This window comes from Pistacia vera, unplaced genomic scaffold (genome assembly GCF_008641045.1).
Source record: "Pistacia vera cultivar Batoury unplaced genomic scaffold, PisVer_v2 Contig481, whole genome shotgun sequence".
Taxonomy (NCBI): domain Eukaryota; kingdom Viridiplantae; phylum Streptophyta; class Magnoliopsida; order Sapindales; family Anacardiaceae; genus Pistacia; species Pistacia vera.
In genome coordinates this window covers 100,542-127,161 of record NW_022196314.1, presented here as the reverse complement: position 1 = coordinate 127,161, position 26,620 = coordinate 100,542, and the positions used below count along the sequence as shown (strand labels likewise).

General features: G+C 33.9%; 3 protein-coding genes and 2 pseudogenes across 3 annotated transcripts; 3 read left to right on the top strand and 2 right to left on the bottom strand.

Moving 5' to 3' along the window:
* The first annotated feature begins 5,358 nt into the window (after positions 1–5,358).
* LOC116146662 lies at positions 5,359–6,787 on the top strand (annotated as a pseudogene).
* A 142-nt stretch (positions 6,788–6,929) lies between these two features.
* LOC116146661 lies at positions 6,930–10,111 on the bottom strand (annotated as a pseudogene).
* Positions 10,112–16,964: 6,853 nt separating this feature from the next.
* On the top strand, positions 16,965–17,726 carry LOC116146660 (casparian strip membrane protein 3-like). The gene is made up of 3 exons (XM_031432074.1): positions 16,965–17,315; positions 17,388–17,511; positions 17,691–17,726. The coding sequence occupies exons 1-3, from the start codon at positions 17,089–17,091 to the stop codon at positions 17,724–17,726; spliced, it is 387 nt and encodes a 128-aa protein (XP_031287934.1). The 5' UTR covers positions 16,965–17,088.
* Positions 17,727–18,860: 1,134 nt separating this feature from the next.
* Positions 18,861–20,190, top strand: LOC116146672 (casparian strip membrane protein 1-like). The gene is made up of 3 exons (XM_031432089.1): positions 18,861–19,211; positions 19,284–19,407; positions 19,914–20,190. Exons 1-3 carry the CDS (start codon positions 18,985–18,987, stop codon positions 20,127–20,129), a joined length of 567 nt encoding a protein of 188 aa, XP_031287949.1. The 5' UTR covers positions 18,861–18,984; the 3' UTR covers positions 20,130–20,190.
* Positions 20,191–20,302: 112 nt separating this feature from the next.
* On the bottom strand, positions 20,303–21,205 carry LOC116146671 (photosynthetic NDH subunit of lumenal location 2, chloroplastic-like). Its single transcript, XM_031432088.1, has 2 exons — positions 20,616–21,205; positions 20,303–20,478 (listed from the first exon to the last, which is right to left on the bottom strand). The coding sequence occupies exons 1-2, from the start codon at positions 21,123–21,125 to the stop codon at positions 20,380–20,382; spliced, it is 609 nt and encodes a 202-aa protein (XP_031287948.1). The 5' UTR covers positions 21,126–21,205; the 3' UTR covers positions 20,303–20,379.
* Positions 21,206–26,620: the final 5,415 nt, after the last annotated feature.

Sequence of the window (26,620 nt, the reverse complement as noted above, 5' to 3'; positions counted from 1 at the left end):
CATCGGTTGATTAATTATGATTCTGCAATATTTTCTCTATCCATCACGATTTTTTATTTTCGTGTTAGACAAAGTTTTGTAATGATCAGATTCAGTATTATTTGGAATTCATTAAAACTTAGAATTCTGAATAATTTAAAACTCTATTAAGCATCTCAAATGACACTCTTTATTTTGAAGAGCATATTTCATAAAAATAAAGAGTATCTTCATTAATTTTTAAATATAAAGAACACAATTTTTATTCAAATCCAATAGACTCTTTAAATTTAATAAAGATGTTCTTTATTTTTAAGAAAGATACTTAATGGGAGAGAGAATTAATAAATAAAATGCATAGGAACTTATAGTTTATTAATTAAAATTAAGATAGAGAGTGGAATTTGACTCTCTAAATGTGGAGAATCAAACTCACTCTCTAATTTATATTTTAAAGATAAATAGTATGTTGGACTCTTATTTTTATGGATAGACTCTTTATAATAAAGAGTTTGGATCATCTAAAGAGTCATTTGGAGATACTCTAAGAGCATCTCCAATAGTACTCTTTATTTTGGAGAGCATTTTTCATATAAATAAAGAGTATCTTCATTAACTTTTAAATATAATAAACACAATTTTTATTCAAATCCAATAAACTCTTTAAATTTAACGAAGATGCTCTTTATTTTTAAGAAAAAAAACTTAATGGGAAGGAGAATTAATAAATAAAATGCATAGGAACTTGTAATTTATTAATTAAAATTATGATAGAGAGTGAAATTTGATTCTCTAAATGTGGAGAGTCAAATTCATTCTCTTATTTATATTTTAAATATAAAGAGCTTGTTGGACTCTTATTTTTATGAATAGACTCTTAATAATAAAGAATTTAGGTCATATAAAGAGTCTTTTGAAGATGCTTCAAAGTTAGAGATGGAAAAAATAAAGGGTCTTTTTAAAATATAAAATATAATTTAATGATTTTCATTTAATGTGGCTTAAAAAGAATTTTGACGGACTGAATAACGAAACTCACTTGCTTATCATGCATTAACAGACTCCGTCTAGAAATAGCCCAAATTAAACCATCAATGTGTTGGTTTAGCCCAAACAAAAGGTGCACAACCTTTACAAACTGCACTCACTACACCTAAACTTTAACAAGGAAAGTTTTAAACTTCATTTTATCTACAAACATTTTGATCGTAGGTGCCAATGAAACTAACATTATTCTTACGTAACCTTTTATATTCAAGTTCCTGTAACAAAATTCATTATGCACAAATTGCGATTTACTGTTAAAATATCAACATGTCCATCGTTATCAAGACTTGATCAAAGTTTAGTTGTCAACTAAAGTATCAGTTAATATTCACCGACCTTTCACCCCACTGTAAACACCTCGTTACCCAAATGGATCATGCGTGAAACTGATGAAACGACAATGATGAAGGTGTATGGAAAGAAGGGTAAGGGAGTGAACAACAGATTAGAAAGAGTAATGCTACAGACATCAAAATTTTATATCAAAATTTTATACCGAATTTTTGTACCGAAGAACATGGCAACCAGTCAGATGCGATCACGTTGGAGTCTTTCGTGAATGAACGGTCGCCCAAAATTTATGGACGCCCGCCCATATTTAATGGATTCCCGTTCATATTATATAGACGGGTGTAAAATTTTAAAAGAAAAATAATGGACGTCCGTCCATCTTATATGGACGAGTGTCTATTTACTATGGACGGGCGTCCATATAAGATGGACGCCCGTCCAAAAATTTTTAAAAGCTAAATAATGGGCGTTTGTGATTATTGGACAGGCGTTCGTGATTATTGGACGGTTGTTCGCTTATAATGGATGCCTGTCCATGAGAAAATAACAATGGACTCCTGTTCATATAATTTGGACGGGAGTCCATTTACTATAGACGATCGTTCACTTATAATGGATGCCCATCCATGAGAAAATAACAATGGACGGATGTTCACCTAGAATGGACTCCCGTCCTTTGTTTAAAATAAAAAAATTTTAAAACAAAAATTATGGACGTCCGTCCATATATTATATGGACAGATGTCTATATTTAATGGACAGTCCATTGTTTGATTTAAAAAATTTTACAACATTTGGGTCTCAATCCAAAAAGTAAATGTCGCTATCTTCATTAAATTTTTGTCTATATTCAAAGTAATTAGACAAGTGTCATAAGAATAAGGCACTAACTCAATTAGGATTCACAATTAATGCATTAAATAAATTTAAAATTTGTTAATATTAAAAGATGGATACCCGTCCTCTTATGAGGACAGGCGTCCATAAACAATTTAGGCCAAATTTTTTTAGTTTAAACTATGAATGGGCGTCCATTTTAGGTGGACGGCCGTCCATATAATATAGACGAAAGTCCATTTCAAATGAACGGTCGTCCAATAACAATGGACGGTCGTCTATATTTGATGAACAATCATTCATTCATAGAATATTTGTTAACGTGATACGTGCCTCGTCTGATTCAGTAGACACGTCGTTCAATGTAAAAATTTGGTGCAAAGCGTCGGTGTTTGTAGCATTTTTCATATTAGAAAAGGGATGACAGGGCAGATTCGCATCGTTAAAAAAGTGCTAGGGAGTATATTTGGGCTAGAAAGATGTCACTTACTGTTTGGTCAAGAAAGGAATTTGGTTAAAAGTCATTAACCCATTTGAGGACGGAAGTTGAAACAGAAGTTTGACAAAAGGGAGGTATTTGACTAATTTCCAAAATGTTTGGGGTACATTGTACTCTTCTGATGCACTCAACTTAGCACCTAAGGTTCAGTTTGTAAAACCTCAAGGGTGGAATAAATAACCCTCAATCTATATTTTCTTAAAAATTGTAGCATATTTGAAGTACTCTTACTAGAAAAAAATAGTTTAAATATTGTAATACATATGATTTAAAAGTTGTAATATCAGAAATAGAAATTGTAATGAAGTGAATTATATTGTATTTATAAATATAAGGCTTATTGAATACCTTTATATTATTATTAATCAGAACATCTTTATAAACTTAAATATATTCCGGCCCCTAGCCTAGGCCACAGTTTTGCTGCGTTCTAATTTTAAAGGAACTGCTTTTCCGAATATAATCTTAATTCTTAAAAACAATTCAGTTCATATGGTGGAAATAAATATAGGATACAATACAATGCCATAGTTTTGAGTGTATGTCACCAGTTGAAGTTTTAAAAGTGGATAATATTGATGCGTACGGGGGATATGATTACACGTGAAGTAATCCCGGACAGAAAAGCTAAGATGTAGTTGTAAAAAGAGGCAGAAAAAATGGGACAGCTGAACTCATTTAACTCTTTTTGGTACATTAATAGGATTGGAAATTGCCAGCAACACCCATAAGTTAACCATAACAATTATTGCATGAATCAGAGATCTCAGTACCCCACTCTACCATTTCATTACATCACCTTGGCCCATCAATCTTATAATTTCACCCATAACTATTCCAATATTATTGGATTCTATTGACTTGAAAGTCAAAAAGAATGCCTAGAGTTTCTTGAATGTGTGATTATCTGCAACTGATAAGATACTCTTCCCATCCCTTATCTCTATTCCTTTGAATTGAACTTGGCTACTGATAAGATATTTATTGGCTAATTTGCATTTTAAGCCTTTATCTGGGGCAAACTGGGAAAGGCGTGAGGCCTTTATGTCAGCCACATTATTTCATGACCATTAAAGACACAAAATGGACCTTCATCCTTATGCATATTCATACACATAGCAACAACAGTTTTAAGACATAAAGCTGAAGAAAGCTCTCTAAAATTCCTTCACCTGCACAACCATATATGCATCTAAGTGTCTTGCATGTGGAGATGAATAATGGGGTGCAGCCAGGATGACTTGCCGGCAAATTCATGTATACTTTAATGATTTATATTTTGATTTCATTACTGAGATATTGAGAAACCGGCAAGTTGTCTTTGGCTACATTTCAGTGTCATATTTACATGTTAGATCTATAGATGATAATACTATTGCGTGAAGAAGATATTCGCATTCCAGCGATGCTATTGCGCACGGTAATGATAGAAAGTAAGTTGTAAGTTTTCTCCTTACTTGCTTCATTAAGCATGTTCCGGGCAATTCTTCCTCTTGGTATAAGCCAGGAATTAAAGTAACAAGTACATCCTTTTAATCTTGGTTTAATAACTCCGAGGGCTGGATTCTTATTCCCTTGACTAATTTTTCATAATGTACTGTAATACAATGCATCTGGTTCAAGTTCTTGTGAACTGTACATGTTTCAAGAAGATATATATAGGACAGCTTAATTGGTAATAGATTTTGATGTTATATTGTTATGAGATTAATAAGAGGGCACACCAAACTCAATGGCCCAAGATGACAAAGAAATTGCTTGGTATTGATTCTGATAGTATGTATGTACTAATGAACTTATATGCATACTTTTAGAGCCTGCAAAGATCTTCCTCAGTGGGAAATGTGAAATTTCTGTTGTTGTTCATCATAGTAATCAAATCTGGGAAGAACTCCATTCTAATTGGACAGCCACGAACTGACGATTTATGCGAGTTAGCTTACCTGCTAACTAATTCAATGGGTTTTTATTACCGTTAGGGAGAAATACTACACTCACAAAGAAATTTTACAAATCTTTATCAAAGTGATGTGGTAAAAAATGAATAGAAAAGTGAATTTAATGAGTTGACTTTTGTTTTCACTCTTTTATTCATTTTTATCACTTCACTTTATATGGAAAATGTAAAATTTATTTATAGTATAGTATTATGTTGAGAATATTGCTTTACGATTAGGATTTAGAAGTCTCCGCTAAAACTCAAACAGCTTTATTAATTAAAAACTTGCCTAGAAGTTGTGTGAGTTACTCTGGCAGGGAGTAGAAACAGAAAGGCGCATATGGATGTATGTAAGTCATATCCAACAACATGCTCTCCATATTTACTTGCAGAAAGTATAAAGGCTTACAGGAAGCATGGGTCTTTGCAAACCATTAATTTTTAGTATTAGGATACATGGTTGCAGGGCTATAACACTTACCCATATAAATTGGCAAGTTCATATTCCTTAATTGCATTTCTAACTTTTCCGTAAGAAGACATCCTCAAATTACACTACACACAAGAGATCTATGTCATTAGCTTAAAGAATAATACATTTTTATTGTGAATGCCATGTTTGCAGAAATATATATGGCACACAGATGATTGGATGTATGTATTGCTACGTATTAAAAGGCAGAAACATGATCACCTAAGACATATTTATTTTTCTCTAAGCCAATTAAAAGTGATATTTATGTTATCCATTTCTACCGTATAAAATATGAATCTAGCTGATGCTACACGCCACCAAATAATCCCACTACATGCAAATGCAACACCAACCAATGTTGAAAACCGTGTTCCATCTTGTATAATAAAGACAGAGCAAGTGCAAGCAAGAGCAGTAGAAAAACTCCATCTTAGCTGGGGTAGAAATCATCTCTACTCATTTAGCTTAGCAAATTACCTAATACCACTTCCAGTGTTCCCCATTGGTTCATTCTTTCTATAATGCCCGCCTTTACTTCAACCAGTTTCACCAACATGAAGCCAGGAGCAGATGAGACCGTGAAGTTTCCAGCAGGGATAATACTGCAAGGCCAACACTGGGGTTGAGCAGAGGGATCTCCATACTTGACCTTATTCTAAGAATTATAGCCGCAATTGGTACACTAGCAAGTGCTGTTCCATGGGTACTACGGAGCAGACACTTCCAATTCTCTCGCAATTCATCTTCAGAGCCAAGTACAATGATCTTCCTACACTCACGTAAGTGATTGCTAATTTATGATAATTGATGACCATTAATGAACTACCAATATTAATTCGAAGAAAACACAGTTCTTCGTGATAGCCAACTCAATTGTGTGCGGATATTTGTTTCTTTTTCTGCCATTATCTATCTTCCACGTTATCAAGACATCAGCAAAAATTAGTAGACTCGTCTTGCTCGTCTTTGACACGGACAGAATTTAATTCTTCCTTTAATTTTTATTTGCCAAACAAGAAAATACAAGTCCTATATACTTTTATTGGAGTCAAACTGACGTCTAATTGATTTTTATTTTTTAATTAATTACCCTTTAATTGTTTGAAACATAATAATAAGACTAACGTCACAGTATATGTTATCCACTATTTTATCAAATAACAGACTCTTGAATCTTTTCTTTTTATGAATTGATACCTCCTTTTTATTTTATTTTCAATTTGTAAGTTATAACGCGATTTGAATTGAAATGATTGTTTACGTAGCTATTTGAGTTCAGTTCAATCCATACATAATATACTTCCTCCTGTGAATTAATGACCATATTATAATGGTCACCTTGGCAAACTAAGATAAAATAAATTAGGTAGAATATTGAATAATTTATACATGTAATTCATCATGTTGTTATTCTAATGAAGTAGTATTAACTGAGACTTGTGAAGGTAATGTTGTCTCTCATCACTGCCGGAGCTTCTGCAGCACAGCCATAGTAATACTTAGCGCACGAGGCAAACTCTAACGCTAACTGGCTTGCAATTTGCCAACAGTTCAATACCTTCTGTCAGCATTTCCGGATCTTTAATTGGCTCATTTGGTGCAGCCATTCTACTAGTTTTCTTAATCATTATATCAGCTGTATCCATCTATCGCCTCTAGCCAATTGTGTTACAAATTAACGGTGTCATGTTATCTATACATATAACTTATTGTACATTAATACCCTCTGTTAATTTATTAGGTCTAACGCTTTGGTATGTTGTGCAAAGAGATCCAATAATACTTACTATAATAAATCAATCCAACTCAAAAATTATTGAAGAACAAAATTAAAAATAGAAACGAGAAAATAAAAATATGGTTGAAGATCCAGATAAAGGTTCATCGTGAGCGGCCTTCCATACTACGTGAACATTGCCACAATATCATCTAAATTCTTCAATGTCTTCTCGTAGTATAGGTATGATTCGTATACCTTTGGCGTACGTACATAATAGTCAAACTGGAAAAAACAAAATACAATTAGAAAAACTCCTACTATTTAATAACATATATACATATTGTGATGTGGGAATACTAATTTCAGTTAAAAAAAATTATAAATTCTATAGAAACTTTTAAATTAAGGCCATACCTCAGCGATGTTATCACCATTCATTGGCTGTTTTGACATACTCCTTCCTGGCCCCTGTGGCAACGTAGTCTGGCGTTCTTCAAATCCTGAGATAGATAAGCTGACTTCAACCGAATAACTTTATGACATACCCCCACGCCATGCGGTCTAGCATCTCTCTCATGCTATGCAGCCCCTCCCGTCGTCTGCTTGATTCTTGCCACTGCATCTTCCGGTGATAGCCCTGGTTCGAAAAATCTCTCCCTTATAAACGAACGAGTTCCCCAATTCTCAGCTATTGCAAGAGAATGCCATGCCAATGCCAACGCCCTGCGCCCCAAGTGCCAGTGAAGTTGCTAACATGCTGTCACAATCTTTCTCCGGTTGGTCACATTTTGAGTTCTTGAGGTGAAGATAAAGCTCTGGTCAATGGAAGCAAGATTTGTGTGGTGGTTATGGGTGAGTGGTGGTGGCGATGTTGTGGGCACGGAGAGGGTTGGAGTTAGGATGCTCTCATGATGTTTTGGAAAATTTGATAGAACTTAAATTCATTGAAAATAAGAGTGCGTTGGAGAGATTGTTTTTGGCAGTTGCGACGGTGACCTTAGCTTTTCCCAATGGGCACTTTGTTATCTATTTAGTTTGAGATCAGGCGCTTCCGAATGCAGTTGCACTCTTTAATCATCATTTATGTGGCTTCATTCATTTTAGCTGGTTCTTTTAATTATACCCCCTTTGTAATGAGTTTATAGAAATACCATATATCACGAACTGAGAGTTTCACGTCCAAACTAACAATTAGGTGGAAAACCTCTCACTTATAACCCAAAACCCCTATTTCCCTTTAATGTAGTATATTACTTTCGATGTAGGATTGTGACACCCAACTTCCTTTCACATCTAGAGAAATATCAACACCTTACTTTGCCTCCACTTTCATAACAGTCATTAATTAAGTCCAAAGGTAAAATATAAGATTACATATTTTTTTAGTTAGGTTTTTAGAGTTTGATGTGAGTTTTCTTGTAAGACTAATTCCTACACAATAGGAACGACTAAACTAATGAAACATTATTATTTATTAACAAAGAGAGACCGTGAATAAACATAGAAACTAATTACTTTGATTTAACAAGACTTGAGTTTGATTTTCTTCGCAAGTTTTAGTCTAATTTAAGGTATAGAAGAGGATTATGACAACTTGATTTTTCACTTTTTCAGTCACTTCAATGTTTTAAACCTGACCTATGACATCGACCCGTCAGGGCTTGAGTCCTGGGACCGACCAATCGAACGGTCTGGCAGTGTGCAGTAAACCTATCCCAAAAAACTCCATCAGTCCCTGCAAGTTTAAAATAAAGCAAACACAACCGCTAAAAATTACACAGCGTCCCTACATTTGAAATAAAGCAAACACCCTGACATCATCTAACTTTTTTTCTTCTCTCTTCATCACTTCTTCTCTTTCATGAATTTCCTCCCTCTTCTGTAACTTTCTTCTCTCCTCTCCTGTTTCTTCTTCCTTCCTCTTTCTCTTCTTCTCTCTCTTCTCTTCTCTTCTCTTCTCTTTCTTTTCCTCTTCTATTCTTCCCTCCCTTGAAAGTAGTGTTATTTTCTTTTTCTTTCCCTTTGAAAGTAGTGTTATTGAGAAATTTACTAAATAAACTAAACAAGACCAATATATTATAAGATTTCTTGCATTAAAAATGTTCCAACCTTTGATGATTAATTTAAAGATGAATCAATAGATATATAATTATATTATATAATATATATTATTATACTATATATATGAGATACATATATAGCCTCAAGAAAAGGAACTTTCTCAGAAGCCACAACAACCCAAATAACAACAGAACTCCTCTCTACTCACTTTTCTAATTCTCACCTTACTCACTCTTTTTAGGAATTGAAGATTGAATTGAAGATGAAGAATGAATTGCGTTGGAAGTAGAATCTATTGATTGTCATCGAATTTGAGATTTGTAAAGGAAAGTTGAATGAAAAGGAGTTGGGTTTTTTTATGCAATAACCCCATTTTGCCCAAACTAGTTGGACCGACGATTAGCTATGAACCCTCAGTCCAACACAGTCATAACTAAAAGCAGGCACGACTCAAAAAACGAAGGTAAAACCCCAGTGAATTGCATACTATCAGGTATTTATTATCCACTTTTGAAACTTGGCTCGCATTCCACACGGTTAACCGAGTCGAAAACACACAAAACTACCACCTCATTGTCACACTGGCCGGTTTGGGAAAACAGGGGGCCAAACTCAGAGTCCATGGAGGGTCTACGTGGGACCATGCATCAATGTGAATGTAGGCTTGTTCAGCCACAAAATGAACAACTATACTAAACACCCAGTGTAAAAAACTTAGCAGAACATAAACCTCAAGGAGGACTGATAATCGCCGAAAAGGAATATCATAGCCCGGAAACACGCCTAAAAACGATCTTTCCGAGACGTGTGCTACCGTATGTATTTCGGAACTATTTTTCTTTAAACAGTTCAGTTCTAAAACATCCAATACACCAAACAGGTCAAACAACCACAACAAATACTACACGAAAACTGGCGATGCCCGCCGATTACCATTGTTAGTCTTGATAACCACAACACCACAATCTCAATACCCAAAATTGGATTTAACACCAACAGCCACAAACGATCACTAACCCCCGGATCTTCGTACCTTCAGGGGGGGGTAACCAACAGAACTCATGACAAGAACGCCCTCCTCGGACCGACGATCATATAGGACACAGACGTGCCCAATTTCAGAGAGGAACTTAATATGACACATACCAAAGGTCACCTTCGGTGATCAGGAGTGCTGTGGCCCCCGTGGACATGTAAGCCACATTTCAGATCCGCACAAGCAGGGGGACCCCGCAGGCTCGAGCAGCCACGATATATCGTCATCGGGTCCGAGGGACACGCCGCTGCCGTCTAACGTTCGTTTGATCTAAAATTTGATGGAATATGAGAGGATAATGCCTCGGTGGACAAAAGAACGGTGTAAACAAAAGACCAAACACACCAAGGGTAAAGCAAAATATCTTCTAGAAAGAAACCCCCCAGCGGCCACAACCCCCGAAACAGATAAGATAGACACATCCCTCGGAGGGGCACATAGAAGACGGGATACAAATATATGGAGGACAGATAAGAGACCGGGGCCCTATAAAGAAAAAAGGAAGAGCCACGCAGAGCGCAACCCCACGCAGCAGGGCAAGTCCGAGTCACAACAGAGATAGGAAGAGGGATGAGGCAGAGCCGGTACCCAAAGAGAGCGATGCAAAACACCAACAAGGGGGGTGCAGGGTCAGAAGCAACAGAAAGCTACTGGAAAGATAATGGAGAAGGGGCCACCACTGGGAGTAAGACCGATCAGCGTACAATCCATGGGGGAAACGGGCGAGGGGGGAAGGGATTTGGGAAAGTGACGAAGAAAGGCAGACAAAAAAATATTGTGCAAGAGGGGAGGGGGAGTAGAGGATGCCAATAAGTAGGGCCCAAGGGAGATACAACCGAACCGAAATCTATATGCCACCTCTAACCTACGGCGCCAGGACGGGGAGAGGGGGGGGGAGGGGGAGCCCCGAAAGTCTTTGACGCCAGATACCAGAAATCTACAGAACCAAAAATTACCACGCGTGCTACTGCACGCGTCTCACCGCGGGGGTTGAGTAAGAATGGATAAAAGATAAAAACATGAAGGTCCGGCATCTCCGGCCTGGTCTTTGGACGCATTATAGGCTAGAAACAACCAGTGCGGTACATCGTGAGTATGCGATGCGCCAAGTTCCACATAACTCACGCCTCCCTCCGTAGACCGCTTTCCAATCTGTACATGTCTCGTGCTGGGTGGTTTCGACCTACAAGAGTTGTGTACACATCGCTCCTGATGTCAATATAGATGATGGAAGTCTCGATTAAACTAGAATGCGGAAGATGTAAAACCGAGGAAGCAGCGCAAGACACGCGGAGGGGAGCAGATGCATAAAAAGAAATAATCTGCAGGAGGGGGAAGAGAAGAAACAAGGGGAGGCAATCCAGAGAACGCTGTAAAGGTCAGAAAGATGCTGTAGTTTAGAAACTACGTATGTAAGAGACGGAAGAAATAAGGCATCGACCTGAGAGTTTTACTAACAGGAAGAAGAGAGTGGACAGGTGGACCTCGCGAAGGTGAGAAGCAAACTCACCGCTAATGGATAGGGTAAATACTAGTAGGTTGGTCTTAGTTTAGGATTAGACGCTTTATCATAAAAAGAGGGGGGGCCGCGAACGAGGAGTGGGAGAGACGCAAAGCACTCCCCCAAGAGGATCGTTAGGGGGTGAAAGGGGTTTGTGTTATAGTGTTCCAGGTCTCATTTTGTAATTATAGGTTTGAACATTTAATGTATCTAAAATGTTTTTTTTTTTTTTTTTTTCTTTTAAAGAAACTATGATATCTAGTAAAGGAATAAAGGACATTGATCCATTTGACAAACTTGATTTGAGAGGCTAGGTCTTATTCCAACTTGGACTATTCCAAATAAGAGAACTAGGGGTGAGCATGGGTAGAACCAAAACCTGCGGGTACAATCGGAACCAAAACTGGAACCTACTCAGAATCGACACTGTACGGGTAGGTTCCGACTCCGATTCCTATTCCAATTCCTACATGTAGAGGAATTGAAACCGAAACCTTAAAAAAAAAAAAAAAAAAAAAAAAACTTGTAGCGGGTACCTGACTTGGAACCTGCAGCAGGTATTCGACTTGGAACCTACAGCGGGTACCCGTTTGGGAACTTAGGTTGAAATAAATATCTGTTAAGAATAGGGAGTCTATTGTAATTTTACATATAAAAAATTTAAAATAGAAAAAGTTAAATTTTTACAATAACCTAATTAACTAAATATACAATTATACTTATTATATATAAATTACATTATATAAAAACTTTAATATATTATAATAGATTAATATTAAATTTTTGATTAATTAAGTGTATAATTGGAATTAGGACCAATTAAAAGTGTTTTAACGTTATTAATAGAATTATTTTTTAATAAAATAGTATATTTGATTGAATAATAATATAATATTTAGTCATTTACTTCAATTATCAAGTTCTAATTATTTATGTAGTGAATTAGTAATTAATTAATTATATATGATAAATTGATAAACATTAATGCATTACTAGTTAAATGATTACTTAATCAATTATAACGTTACATTAGTAATTTAGTACATTACTTAATTAAATAATTAGAAATTTAAGTAATTATAACATTACATTATAGATTTATATATAATTACTTAATTAATTATAACATTACATTATAAACAAATTATTACTTAATTAAATGATTAAAAATTTAATTAATTATAATATTACATTAAAGATTTATAGTATGATTACTTAACTCATTATAACATTATATTATAGTATGATCACATAATTAATTATAACATTACATAATTAAATGATTACTTAATTAATTATGACATTATATTATAAACATTAGTAATTTACTACATTAGCACAATACTTAATTAAATAATTATAAATTTAATTAATTATAACATTATATTATGAATTTATAAAATGATTACTTAATTAATTATAACATTATGCTATAAGTAAATGATTATTTAATTAATTATAACATTCCATTATAAACATTAGTACAATACTTAATTAAATGATTAAAAATTTAATTAATTATAATATTACATTAAAGATTTATAGTATGATTACTTAATTCATTATAATATTTCATTATAGTATGATTACATAATTAATTATAACATTAAATAATTAAATGATTACTTAATTAATTATGACATTATATTATAAACATTAGTAATTTACTACATTAACGTAATACTTAATTAAATGATAAAAAATCTAATTAATTATAACATTACATAATGATTAATGTAATATAAATTTATAGTATAATTACTTAATTAATTATAACATTACATTATAATTAAATAATTACTTAATTAATTATAACATTACATAGTTAAGTGATTACTTAATTAATTATAAATTTATAACATTACGTTATAAACATTAGTAATTTACTATATTACTACATTACTTAATCAAATGATTAAAAATTTAATTAATTATAACATTACATTATAGATTTATAGTATGATTACTTAATTAATTATAATATTATATTATAAACATTAGTACAATACTTAATTAAATGATTAGAAATTTAATTAAATATAATATTAAATTATAGATTTATAGTATGATTGTTTAATTAATTTAATTAATTGTTTGTGTTTTGGTTTTGATGGAGGAATTTTATGTGAATTGTGATGAATTGATTGAATTCAAGTGTTTCCTAGAGATTAGAGGATTTATGAGTCACATTGGACACAAATGAATAAGTAATCAAAATTTGTTAGGGGTGTATTTGTAAACTTTTAAGGTATTTTTATCATTTTTTAAACTAATAGGGGGTAATTATTTTTTACAGGGTACCCAGGAAAGGAACCGGAACCTGCATTTTACGTTTCGGTTCCTTGAATTAAAAACCTGCACTATGCAGTTCCGGTTTTGGTTCCTTTTTATGAGAACTTGTATTGCGCGGTTCCGGTTCCAATTCCCTTGAAAAATGCAGGGTACCCGGAACCGTTTACCCCTAATTCCAATATGAGGCAGCTCTTGGTCGATAGGCAAGGTTGGCTGAGGGGCAAGAGCGGGAAACAGTGGGTTGGATGGGGAGCGGTGGGTTTGGAGGAAATAAATTAAAAAAAAAATTGTTGTAATTTTCTTAATTTGGTAACCGATTAGACTAAGCCAAATCTTAAGGATAAAAAAGTCATTTAACCACATTTGATGACGGAAGTTGAAACAGATGTTGACAGAAGGGAGGTATTTGACTAACAATAATATCCAAAATGTTAATGGTAAATTCCTGATGCACTCAAACTTAGCACCTAAGGTTCAGTTTGTAAAACCTCAAGGGTGGAATAAATTAACCCTCAATCTATATTTTCTTAAAAAATTGTAGCATATTTGAAGTAGTCTTACTAGAAAAAAAATAGTTTAAATATTGTAATAATACATTTATGATTTAAAAGTTGTAATATCAGAAATAGAAATTGTAATGAAGTGAATTATATTTGTAATTTATAAATATAAGGCTTATTGAATACCTTTAATATTATTATTAATCAGAACATCTTTATAAACTTAAATATATTCCGGCCCCTAGCCTAGGCCACGGTTTGCTGTGGTGTTAATTTTAAAGGAACTGATTTTCCGAATATAATCTTAATTCTTAAAAACAATTCAGTTCATATGGTGGAAATAAATATATGGATACAAATACAATGCCAATAGTTATCTTGAGTGTATGTCAGACCAGTTGAAGTTTTAAAAGTTGGATAAATATTGATGCGTACGGGGGATATGATTACACGTTGAAGTAATCCCGGAACAGAAAAGCTAAGATGTAGTTGTAAAAGAAGGCAGAAAAAATGGGACAGCTGAACTCATTTAACTCTTTTTTGGTACATTAATAGGATTGGAAATTGCCAGCAACACCCATAAGTTAACCATAACAATTATTGCATGAATCACGAGATCTCAGTACCCCACTCTACCATTTCATAACATCACCTTGGACCAATCTTATAATTTCACCCATAACTATTCCAATATTAATTCGATTCTATTGACTTGAACAAGTCAAAAAGAATGCCTGGAGTTTCTTGAATTGTGTGATTTACTGCAACTGATAAGATACTCTTCTCCATCCCTTATCTCTATTCCTTTGAATTGAACTTGGCTAGCTGATAAGATATTTATTGGCTAATTTGCATTTTAAAAGCCTTTATCTGGGGCAAACTGGGAAACGGCGTGAGGCCTTTATGTCAGCCACATTATTTCATTGACCATTAAAGACACAAAAATGGACCTTCAATCCTTTATGCATATTCATACACATAGCAACAACAAGTTATTAAGACATAAAGCTGAAGAAAGCTCTCTAAAATTCCTTCACCTGCACAAGACCATATATGCATCTAAGGTCTTGCATGTGGAGATGAATAATGGGGTGCAGCCAAGGATGACTTGCCGGCAAATTCATGTATAACTTTAATGATTTATATATTTTGATTTCATTACTGAGATATTGAGAAACCGGCAAGTTGTCTTTGGCTACATTTCAGTGTCATATTTACATGTTAGATCTATAGATGATAATACTATTGGCCGTGAAGAAGATATTCGCATTCCAGCGATGCTAATTGCGCACGGTAATGATATGAAAGTAAGTTGTAAGTTTTCTCCTTACTTTGCTTCATTTAAGCATGTTCCGGGCAATTCTTCCTCTTGGTATAAGCCAGGAATTAAAGTAACAAGTACATCCTTTTAATCTATGGTTTAATAACTCCGAGGGCTGGATTCTTATTCCCTTGAGACTAATTTTTCATAATGTACTGTAATACAATTGCATCTGGTTCAAGTTCTTGTGAACTGTATATGTTTCAAGAAGATATATATAGGACAGCTTAATTGGTAATAGATTTTGATGTTATATTGTTATGAGAATTAATAAGATGGCACACCAAACTCAATGGCCCAAGATGAGCAAAGAAATTGCTTGGTGTTTGATTCTGATAGTATGTATGTACTAATGAAACTTATATGCATACTTTTAGAGCCTGCAAAGATCTTCCTCAGTGGGAAATGTGAAATTTCTGTTGTTGTTCATCATTGTAATCAAAATCTGGGAAGAACTCCATTCTAATTGGACAAGCCACGAACTGACAGATTTTAATGCGAGTTATGCTTTACCTGCTAACTAATTCAATGGGTTTTTATTACCGTTGAGGAGAAATACTACACTCACAAAGAAATTTTACAAAAATCTTTATACAAAGTGATGTGGTAAAAAATGAATAGAAAAGTGAATTTAATGAGTTTGACTTTTTGTTTCACTCTTTTATTCATTTTTTATCACTTCACTTTATATGGAAATATTTGTAAAATTTATTTATAAGTATAGTATTATTGTTGAGAATATTGCTTATCTGATTAAGGATTTAGAAGTCTCCGCTAACAACTCAAACAGCTTTATTAATTAAAAACTTGCCAAGAAGTTGTGTGTGGAGGTTACTCTGGCAGGGAGTACAAACAGAAATGGCGCATATGGATGTATGTAAAGTCATTAATCCAACAACTATGCTCTCCATATTTACTTGCAGAAAAGTATAAAGGCTTACAGGAAGCATGGGTCTTTGCAAACCATTAATTTTTTAGTATTTAGGATACATGGTTGCAGGGCTTATAACACTTACCCATATAAATTAAGGCAAGTTCATATTCCTTAATTGCATTTCTAACTTTTCCGTAAGAAGACATCCTCAAATTACACTACACACGAAGAGATCTATTGTCATTTACCTTGAAGAATATATACATTTTATTGTGAATGCCATGTTTGCAGAAATATATATGGCACACAGATGATTGGATGTATGTATTGCTACGTATTAAAAAGGCAGAAACATGATCAACCTAAGACATATATATTTTTCCTCTAAGGCCAAATTAAAAGTGATATTTATGTTATCCAATTTCTACCGTATAAAATATGAATCTAGCTGATGCTACACGCCACCAAATAATCCCACTACATGCAAAATGCAATCACCAACCAAATGTTGAAAACCGTGTTCCATCTTGTATATATAAAGACAGAGCAAGTGCAAGCAAGAGCAGGTAGAAAAACTCCATCTTAGCTTGGGTAAGCAATATCATCTCTACTCACTTTAGCTTAGCAAATTAACCTAATACCACTTCCAGTGTTCCCCATTGGTTCATTCTTTCTATAAATGCCCGCCTTTACTTCAACCAGTTTCAGCCATAATCATGAAGCCAGGAGCAGATGAGACCGTTGAAGTTTCCAGCAGGGATAATACTGCAAGGCCAACACTGGGGTTGAGCAGAGGGATCTCCATACTTGACCTTATTCTAAGAATTATAGCCGCAATTGGTACACTAGCAAGTGCTGTTGCCATGGGTACTACTGAGCAGACACTTCCAATTTTCTCACAATTCATCTTCAGAGCCAAGTACAATGATCTTCCTACACTCACGTAAGTGATTGCTAATTTATGATAATTGATGACCATTAATGAACTACCAATATTAATTCGAAGAAAACACAGGTTCTTCGTGATAGCCAACTCAATTGTGTGCGGATATTTGGTTCTTTTTCTGCCATTATCTATCTTCCACGTTATCAAGACATCAGCAAAAATTAGTAGACTCGTCTTGCTCGTCTTCGACACGGTACAGAATTTAATTCCTTCCTTTAATTTTTATTTACCAAACAAAGAAAATACAAGTCCTATATACTTTTATTGGAGTCAAACTGATGTCTAATTGATTTTTATTTTTAATTAATTACCCCTTTAATTGTTTGAAACATAATAATGAATGACTAACGTCTACATGCATATGTTATTCAGCTATTTTATCAAAATAACAGAAGCCTCTCCCCTTGAATTATTATTATTATTATTTTTTTTTTTATATGAAAATTGATACCTCCTTTTTATTTTATTTTCAATTTGTAAGTTATAACGTGATTTGAATTGAANATCATTGTAATCAAAATCTGGGAAGAACTCCATTCTAATTGGACAAGCCACGAACTGGCAGATTTTAATGCGAGTTACGCTTTACCTGCTAACTAATTCAATGGGTTTTTATTACCGTTGAGGAGAAATACTACACTCACAAAGAAATTTTACAAAAATCTTTATACAAAGTGATGTGGTAAAAAATGAATAGAAAAGTGAATTTAATGAGTTTGACTTTTTGTTTCACTCTTTTATTCATTTTTTATCACTTCACTTTATATGGAAATATTTGTAAAATTTATTTATAAGTATAGTATTATTGTTGAGAATATTGCTTATCTGATTAAGGATTTAGAAGTCTCCGCTAACAACTCAAACAGCTTTATTAATTAAAAACTTGCCAAGAAGTTGTGTGTGGAGGTTACTCTGGCAGGGAGTACAAACAGAAATGGCGCATATGGATGTATGTAAAGTCATTAATCCAACAACTATGCTCTCCATATTTACTTGCAGAAAAGTATAAAGGCTTACAGGAAGCATGGGTCTTTGCAAACCATTAATTTTTTAGTATTTAGGATACATGGTTGCAGGGCTTATAACACTTACCCATATAAATTAAGGCAAGTTCATATTCCTTAATTGCATTTCTAACTTTTCCGTAAGAAGACATCCTCAAATTACACTACACACGAAGAGATCTATTGTCATTTACCTTGAAGAATATATACATTTTATTGTGAATGCCATGTTTGCAGAAATATATATGGCACACAGATGATTGGATGTATGTATTGCTACGTATTAAAAAGGCAGAAACATGATCAACCTAAGACATATATATTTTTCCTCTAAGGCCAAATTAAAAGTGATATTTATGTTATCCAATTTCTACCGTATAAAATATGAATCTAGCTGATGCTACACGCCACCAAATAATCCCACTACATGCAAAATGCAATCACCAACCAAATGTTGAAAACCGTGTTCCATCTTGTATATATAAAGACAGAGCAAGTGCAAGCAAGAGCAGGTAGAAAAACTCCATCTTAGCTTGGGTAAGCAATATCATCTCTACTCACTTTAGCTTAGCAAATTAACCTAATACCACTTCCAGTGTTCCCCATTGGTTCATTCTTTCTATAAATGCCCGCCTTTACTTCAACCAGTTTCAGCCATAATCATGAAGCCAGGAGCAGATGAGACCGTTGAAGTTTCCAGCAGGGATAATACTGCAAGGCCAACACTGGGGTTGAGCAGAGGGATCTCCATACTTGACCTTATTCTAAGAATTATAGCCGCAATTGGTACACTAGCAAGTGCTGTTGCCATGGGTACTACTGAGCAGACACTTCCAATTTTCTCACAATTCATCTTCAGAGCCAAGTACAATGATCTTCCTACACTCACGTAAGTGATTGCTAATTTATGATAATTGATGACCATTAATGAACTACCAATATTAATTCGAAGAAAACACAGGTTCTTCGTGATAGCCAACTCAATTGTGTGCGGATATTTGGTTCTTTTTCTGCCATTATCTATCTTCCACGTTATCAAGACATCAGCAAAAATTAGTAGACTCGTCTTGCTCGTCTTTGACACGGTACAGAATTTAATTCCTTCCTTTAATTTTTATTTACCAAACAAAGAAAATACAAGTCCTATATACTTTTATTGGAGTCAAACTGACGTCTAATTGATTTTTATTTTTAATTAATTACCCCTTTAATTGTTTGAAACATAATAATGAATGACTAACGTCTACATGCATATGTTATTCAGCTATTTTATCAAAATAACAGAAGCCTCTCCCCTTGAATTATTATTATTATTATTTTTTTTTTTATATGAAAATTGATACCTCCTTTTTATTTTATTTTCAATTTGTAAGTTATAACGCGATTTGAATTGAAATGATTGTTTATGTAGCTAATTTGAGTTCAGTTCAATCCATACATAATATACTTCCTCCTGTGAATTAATGACACATATATAATGGTCACCTTGGCAAACTAAGATAAAATAAATTAGGTAGAATATTGAATAATTTATACATGTAATTCATCATGTTGTTATTCTAATGAAGTAGATTAACTGAGACTTGTGAAGGTAATGTTGGCTCTCATCACTGCCGGAGCTTCTGCAGCAACAGCCATAGTATACTTAGCGCACGAGGGCAACTCTAACGCTAACTGGCTTGCAATTTGCCAACAGTTCAATACCTTCTGTCAGCGTATTTCCGGATCTTTAATTGGCTCATTTGGTGCAGCCATTCTACTAGTTTTCTTAATCATTATATCAGCTGTATCCATCTATCGTCTCTAGCCAATTGTGTTACAAATTAACGGTGTCATGTTATCTATACATATAACATATTGTACATTAATCCCTCTATATTAATTTATTAGGTCTAACGCTTTGGTATGTTGTGCAAAGAAGATCCAATAATTACTTATTTACAATATCAAATCCAACCCAAAAATTATTGAAGAACAAAATTAAAAATAGAAAACGAGAAAATAAAAATATGGTTGTCAAGATCCAGATAAAGGTTCATCGTGAGCGGCCTTCCATACTACGTGAACATTGCCACAATATCATCTAAATTCTTCAATGTCTTCTCGTAGTATAGGTATGATTCGTATACCTTTGGCGTACGTACATAATAGTCAAACTGGAAAAAACAAAATACAATTAGAAAAACTCCTACTATTTAATAACATATATAACATATTGTGATGTGGGAAGTACTAATTTCAGTTAAAAAAAATTATAAATTTCTATAGAAAGACTTGTAAATTGAGGCCATACCTCAGCGATGTTATCAACCAATTCATTGGCTGTTTTGACATACTCCTTCCTGGCCCCCTGTGGCAACGTAGTCATGGCGTTCTTCAAATCCTGAGATAGATAAGCTGACTTCAACCGAATATACTTTATGACATACCCCCACGCCATGCGGTCTAGCATCTCTCTCATGCTATGCAGCCCCTCCGTCGTCTGCTTGATTCTTGCCACTGCATCTTCCGGTGATAGCCCTGGTTCGAAAAATCTCTCCCTTATAAACGAACGAGTTCCCCAATTCTCAGCTAGTGCAAGAGGAATGCCAGTGCCAATGCCAACGCCCTGCACCCCAAGTGCCAGTGAAGTTGCTAACAATGTTGTCACAATCTTTCTCCGGTTGGTCACATTTTGACATTCTTGAGGTGAAGATAAAGCTCTGGTTACTGGAAGCAAGAGTTTGGTGTGGTGGTTATGGGGTGAAGTGGTGGTGGCGATGTTGTGGGCACGGAGGAGGGTTGTGGAGTTAGTGATGCTCATGATGGTTTTGGATAAAATTTGATAGAACTTAAATTCATTGAAAAATAAGAGTGCGTTGGAGAGATTGTTTTTGGCAGGTTGCGACGGTGGACCTTAGCTTTTTCCCAAGTGGCACTTTGTTATCTATTTAGTTTGAGATCAGGCGCTTCCGAATGCAGTTGCACTCTTTAATCCATCATTTATGTGGCTATCATTCATTTTAGGCTGGTTCTTTTAATTATACCCCCTTTGTAATGAGTTAATAGAAATTACCATATATCACGAACTGAGAGTTTCACGTCCAAAAAACTAACATATTAGGTGGAAAAACTCTCTCACTTATAAACCCAAAACCCCTATTTCCCTTTTAATGTGAGATATATTTACTTTCGATGTAGGATATGTGACACACAACTTCCTTTCACATCTAGAGAAATTATCAAACACCTTACTTTGCCTCCACTTCATAACAGTCATTAATTAAGTCCAAAGGTAAAATTATAAGATTACATATTTTTTTAGTTAGGTTTTTAGAGTTTGATGAGTGAGTTTTCTTGTAAGACTAATTCCTTACACAATAGAACGACTAAACTAATAGAAACATTATTATTTATTAACAAAGAGAGACAGTGAATAAACATAGAAACTAATTACTTTGATTTATACAAGACTTGAGTTGATTTTCTTCACAAGTTTTAGTCTAATTTAAGGTATAGAAGAGAGATTAATGACAACCTTGATTTTTCACTTTTTTAGTCACTTCCAATGTTTTTAAACCAAACCTATGCATCGACCCGGTCAAGGGCTTGAGTCCTGGGCTGACCGATCCAATCGACCGGTCTGGCAGTGTGCAGTAAACCTATCCCTAAAAAACTCCATCAGTCCCTGCAAGTTTAAAATAAAGCAAACACACCGCTAAAAATTACACAGCAGTCCCTACAATTTTGAAATAAAGCAAACACATCCCTACATCATCTATACTTTTTTTTCTTCTCTCTTCATCACTTTCTTCTCTCTTCTATGACTTTCCCCTCTCTCTTCTGTAACTTTCTTCTCTCCTCTCCTGTTTCTTCTTCCTTCCTCTTTCTCTTCTTCTTCTCTTCTCTTCTCTTCTCTTCTCTTTCTTTTTCCTTCCTCATTTCTTTTTCCCTCCCTTTGAAAGTAGTGTTATTTCTTTTTCTTTCCCTTTGAAAGTAGTGTTATTGAGGAAATTTACTAAATAAACTATACAAGACCAATATATTATAAGATTCTTGCATTAAAAATGTTCCAACCTTTGATGATTANTGACAAAAGAAATCATTCCTCTTATTATGCAGATATCAACAGCGGAGATGCAAGAATGAAGGAATAAAAAACTGAGTTATTATTGTAATTAGAAGTACGTAACTGGTCATGTTTGTAAAAAGAGGTAGATTTGATTATTGAAATTTGATCAACCTAAAGAATTCATAGAAGAGAATGAAACTGAAGAGAACTAAAAAGAAAAGCCTATAATCTAAGTTCATGCTCTTGTTGGAACAGTATCGCATCAAACAATGAGGATTTAAGGTAACATTAAGAAAAACAAATCTTCAAACCTAACTCACCGATCTGCGACTGCAATGGTGGGGAGGAGAGTCGCGAGTCTTGGGACGGAGAGAGACAAGAGATGACGAGCCGATTCCTGACGACGACAGAGAAAGGAGATGACGAGCGGACGAGAATGAGTGAGGGCGATCGACGACGGTGGGATTGGGAATGGGATCACGGTTCACGGATGAGAGATTGAGAGTTAGGAGAATGAATGAGTCAGGTGAGGTTAACTAATGAGTGGACAAAGTGATGAGAGATTGAGAGAATGAATGAGTCAGGTGAGGTCTATTGATGAGAGATTTAGAGGCGAGAGAGAATGTTATTTTGTTTTACAGTTAGGGAATTAGGGTTAAGGACTTCAGATTTGCAAAAAACGGGTACCCGCGGGTTTACCCATATAATCCATTAATAATACGGGTCGAGCCGGGTACGGGTTGGAAAAAAACGGGTCCAACATATTAAACCCATACCCTATGTTTTTTACCTGGGTATGGGCCGACTTGCGGGGCTGAACCAGTTTTGCCAGGTCTAATTACACCCCCTCAGTAATGAGTTAATAGAAATTACCACATATTAAGGACGGAGAGTTTTACGCCCAAAAGGCTAACCTATTAGGTGGAAGAACTCCCTCACTTATAAACCCAAGACCCCCCATTTCCTTTTTGATGTGGGATATATTTCCCTTTCGATGTGGGATATGTGACACACAACTTCCCTTCACATCTAGAGAAATTATCAAACACCTCACTCTGCCTCCATTTCATAATAGTCAATAGTTAAGTCCAAAGGTAAAATTATAAGATTACATGATTTTTTTAGTTAGGTTTTTAGAGTTTGATGAGTGAGTTTTCTTGTAAGACTAATTCCTTACACAATAGAACGACTAAACTAATAGAAACATTATTATTTATTAACAAAGAGAGACCGTGAATAAACATAGAAACTAATTACTTTGATTTATACAAGACTTGAGTTGATTTTCTTCGCAAGTTTTAGTCTAATTTAAGGTATAGAAGAGAGATTAATGACAATCTTGATTTTTCACTTTTTTAGTCACTTCCAATGTTTTTAAACCAAACCTATGCATCGACCCGGTCAAGGGCTTGAGTCCTGGGCTGACCGATCCAATCGACCGGTCTGGCAGTGTGCAGTAAACCTATCCCTAAAAAACTCCATCAGTCCCTGCAAGTTTAAAATAAAGCAAACACACCCCTAAAAATTACACATCAGTCCCTGTAATTTTGAAATAAAGCAAACATATTCCTACAATATCTATACTTTTTTTTTTCTCTCTCTTCATCACTTTCTTCTTTCTTCTTTCTTCTTTCTTCTATCACTTTCCCCTCTCTCTTCTGTAACTTTCTTCTTTCCTCTTCTCTTTCTACTTCCTTCCTCTTTCTCTTCTTCTTCTCTTCTCTTCTCTTTATTTTTCCTTCCTCATTTCTTTTTCTCTCCCTTTGAAAGTAGTGTTATTGAGGAAATTTACTAAATAAACTATACAAGACCAATATATTATAAGATTCTTGCATTAAAAATGTTCCAACCTCAAAGAATGAAAATTAAGATGCTATATATATATATATTTATTTATTATATTTGCTTTGTCTAATTTCATTCATATTTTTATCTGTCTCTTATCTTTTATTACTATCCACTTGCAATGCCAACATAAACAAAAGGCAGAGTCAACCATACACTTTTGTCCTTCTTGAAGCTCAAGAAAAAGAACTTTCTCAGAAGCCAAACAACCTAAATAACAACAAAACTCCTCTCTACTCACTTTTCTAATTCTCAACACTTACTCTTTTTAGGAATTGAAGATTGAAATTGAAGACGAAGAAATGAAGAAATGAATTGCGTTGGAGGTAGAATCTATTTGATGTCATCGAATTGAGATTTGAAAATGAAAGTTGAATGAAAAAGGATTAGGGTTTTTTTATGCAATAACCCAATTTTGTCCTAAAACTGGTTGGACCGACAATTAACTATAGTAACCTCAGTCCAACCACAGGTCATACCAGGTCAATTGCATATATCGGGTTTTATTCATTTAAAACTCGGCTCCGATTTCTAGTTAAACCAGTTGAATCGTTTCACCCTGGCCGAGTTTGAAAACACTGGTCACAAATAGAGGTCATGGGAGGTGAATGACAAATTCATCAAATGTGAAGGGAGGGGTTCATAAAAATGACTGGGTTTAATTAGCAGAAATATGAAACCTCAAGGAAGGTAACTGATAATCAGCCTATATAAATTACCCTTAAAACACGTCTAACTATTCTTTTCCTAGACTTTTTCTACGCTTAAGTTTCATTTCGAATATTTTTTTAATTCATTTATAAACTTTAAAATGACAAATGAAGGGGGGTTTTGTTTGTAAAACTTTAAATTTGAAAGAAAACTATAAGTTTTTGACATAAAAAGATAAATAAATAACTACTTATGTGACCCTATTTTAAGAGTGGAATTAAAAAGTAACCCATTTCTAATTGTCTTTGTAAGTGAGACATTTGATACGAATTCTAAGCAGTTTTACCCTTCTTGGCTTCTTCGGTTCTCTTCTTTCTATTCTCTTTTCTTCTTTTTCTCTTCTTTCTTCTCCTTGATGTTTTTAGATTTATGTGTTTTGTATTGTTCATATATGATTAGGGGGTGTATATTATGTCCATATATCTTTACTATAAATGAAATAATGCATATTTAGGAAAAATAAAAAAATAAAAAACCCACACTATGAATCGAAAGATATTTCCAGAAAAATTGTAAAAACTCGAGCCGCAAGAGTCTAGTCTCACAAGAGTCCCACCTCGCACGAGTGGGGTATAATGATATTAACCTCACTCGAGTGAGGTCTTTTTGATATTTTATAAGGTTATAATAATATTTTAATTATATGTAAAATATCAGTTTGGCCCATATAAAATATCAAAAAAGTTTAATCGAGCAAGGCTAATATCATCATACCCCACTCATGCATTGCAAGAGTCTAGTCAAGCAAATTATATATATATATTAAAAATATTTTTGAAATTTCATATATCCTTTAACACTATATTCTTTCAAAAAAATCCATCAATTTTTTTTTCATTTTCATGGAAGCAAATGATATTAATATGATGTGGAAGATAAGGTTAGAAGTGTCCAAAATTTTTATGAGAGGTTTGTCTTACAAAGTCTTTTGAAAGTTGGTTATTTTTTAATTGGATTTTTTTTCAAAAGTTTAACTAAGTAAATTTCAATAAAAAAAAATATTGTTAATGAAAATTTTATGTGTATTAGAGGATGGCCTAAATAATTATTCCAATTTGATGACAAAACTGTAACCGGAAAATATTATATAGTACGAGACTTATAACCATACGTCAATACTCACGTACTTGTTTAGAGTGTTGTCATTTATTTGAGTCCCACTAAAATTCTTTCTAAGCCCTATATTAAATTAAATTAACATAGAAGTAAGGAAAATTACAAGCGTGATTCTTTTTAGTTTTTTTTATTTTTTATTTTTTTAAAGAATTTATAAAATATAAAGAACAATTAAGTTATGCCTTCAATCTCATATCTTCCTTTTTTGACTCATTAGTAGTCTATAAACAACCAGTTTCTTTACATCGGTTGATTAATTATGATTCTGCAATATTTTCTCTATCCATCATGATTTTTTATTTTCGTGTTAGACAAAGTTTTGTTAATGATCAGATTCAGTATTATTTGGAATTCATTAAAACTTAGAATTCTGAATAATTTAAAACTCTATTAAAGGTTAGAGATGGAAAAGATAAAGGGTCTTTTTAAAATATAAAATATAATTTAATGATTTTCATTTAATATGTGGCTTAAAAAGAATTTTGACTGACTCGAATAACGAAACTCACTTGTTTATCATGCATTAATAGACTCCGTCTAGAAATAGCCCAAATTAAACCATCAATGTGGTGGTT

What these genes read in the sequence shown, in the direction of transcription:
- LOC116146672 (XM_031432089.1), top strand. Translation starts at nt 18,985, where the DNA reads ATGAAGCCAGGAGCAGATGAGACCGTTGAAGTTTCCAGCAGGGATAAT. An exon ending in AATGATCTTCCTACACTCAC is followed by an intron (nt 19,212 to 19,283) that starts GTAAGTGATTGC and finishes AAGAAAACACAG; the next exon opens with GTTCTTCGTGATAGCCAACT. An exon ending in TCTTGCTCGTCTTTGACACG is followed by an intron (nt 19,408 to 19,913) that starts GTACAGAATTTA and finishes AGACTTGTGAAG; the next exon opens with GTAATGTTGGCTCTCATCAC.
- LOC116146671 (XM_031432088.1), bottom strand. Translation starts at nt 21,125, where the DNA reads ATGAGCATCACTAACTCCACAACCCTCCTCCGTGCCCACAACATCGCC. An exon ending in TGGTTGATAACATCGCTGAG is followed by an intron (nt 20,479 to 20,615) that starts GTATGGCCTCAA and finishes TGTTTTTTCCAG; the next exon opens with TTTGACTATTATGTACGTAC.
- LOC116146660 (XM_031432074.1), top strand. Translation starts at nt 17,089, where the DNA reads ATGAAGCCAGGAGCAGATGAGACCGTTGAAGTTTCCAGCAGGGATAAT. An exon ending in AATGATCTTCCTACACTCAC is followed by an intron (nt 17,316 to 17,387) that starts GTAAGTGATTGC and finishes AAGAAAACACAG; the next exon opens with GTTCTTCGTGATAGCCAACT. An exon ending in TCTTGCTCGTCTTCGACACG is followed by an intron (nt 17,512 to 17,690) that starts GTACAGAATTTA and finishes TATGTTATTCAG; the next exon opens with CTATTTTATCAAAATAACAG.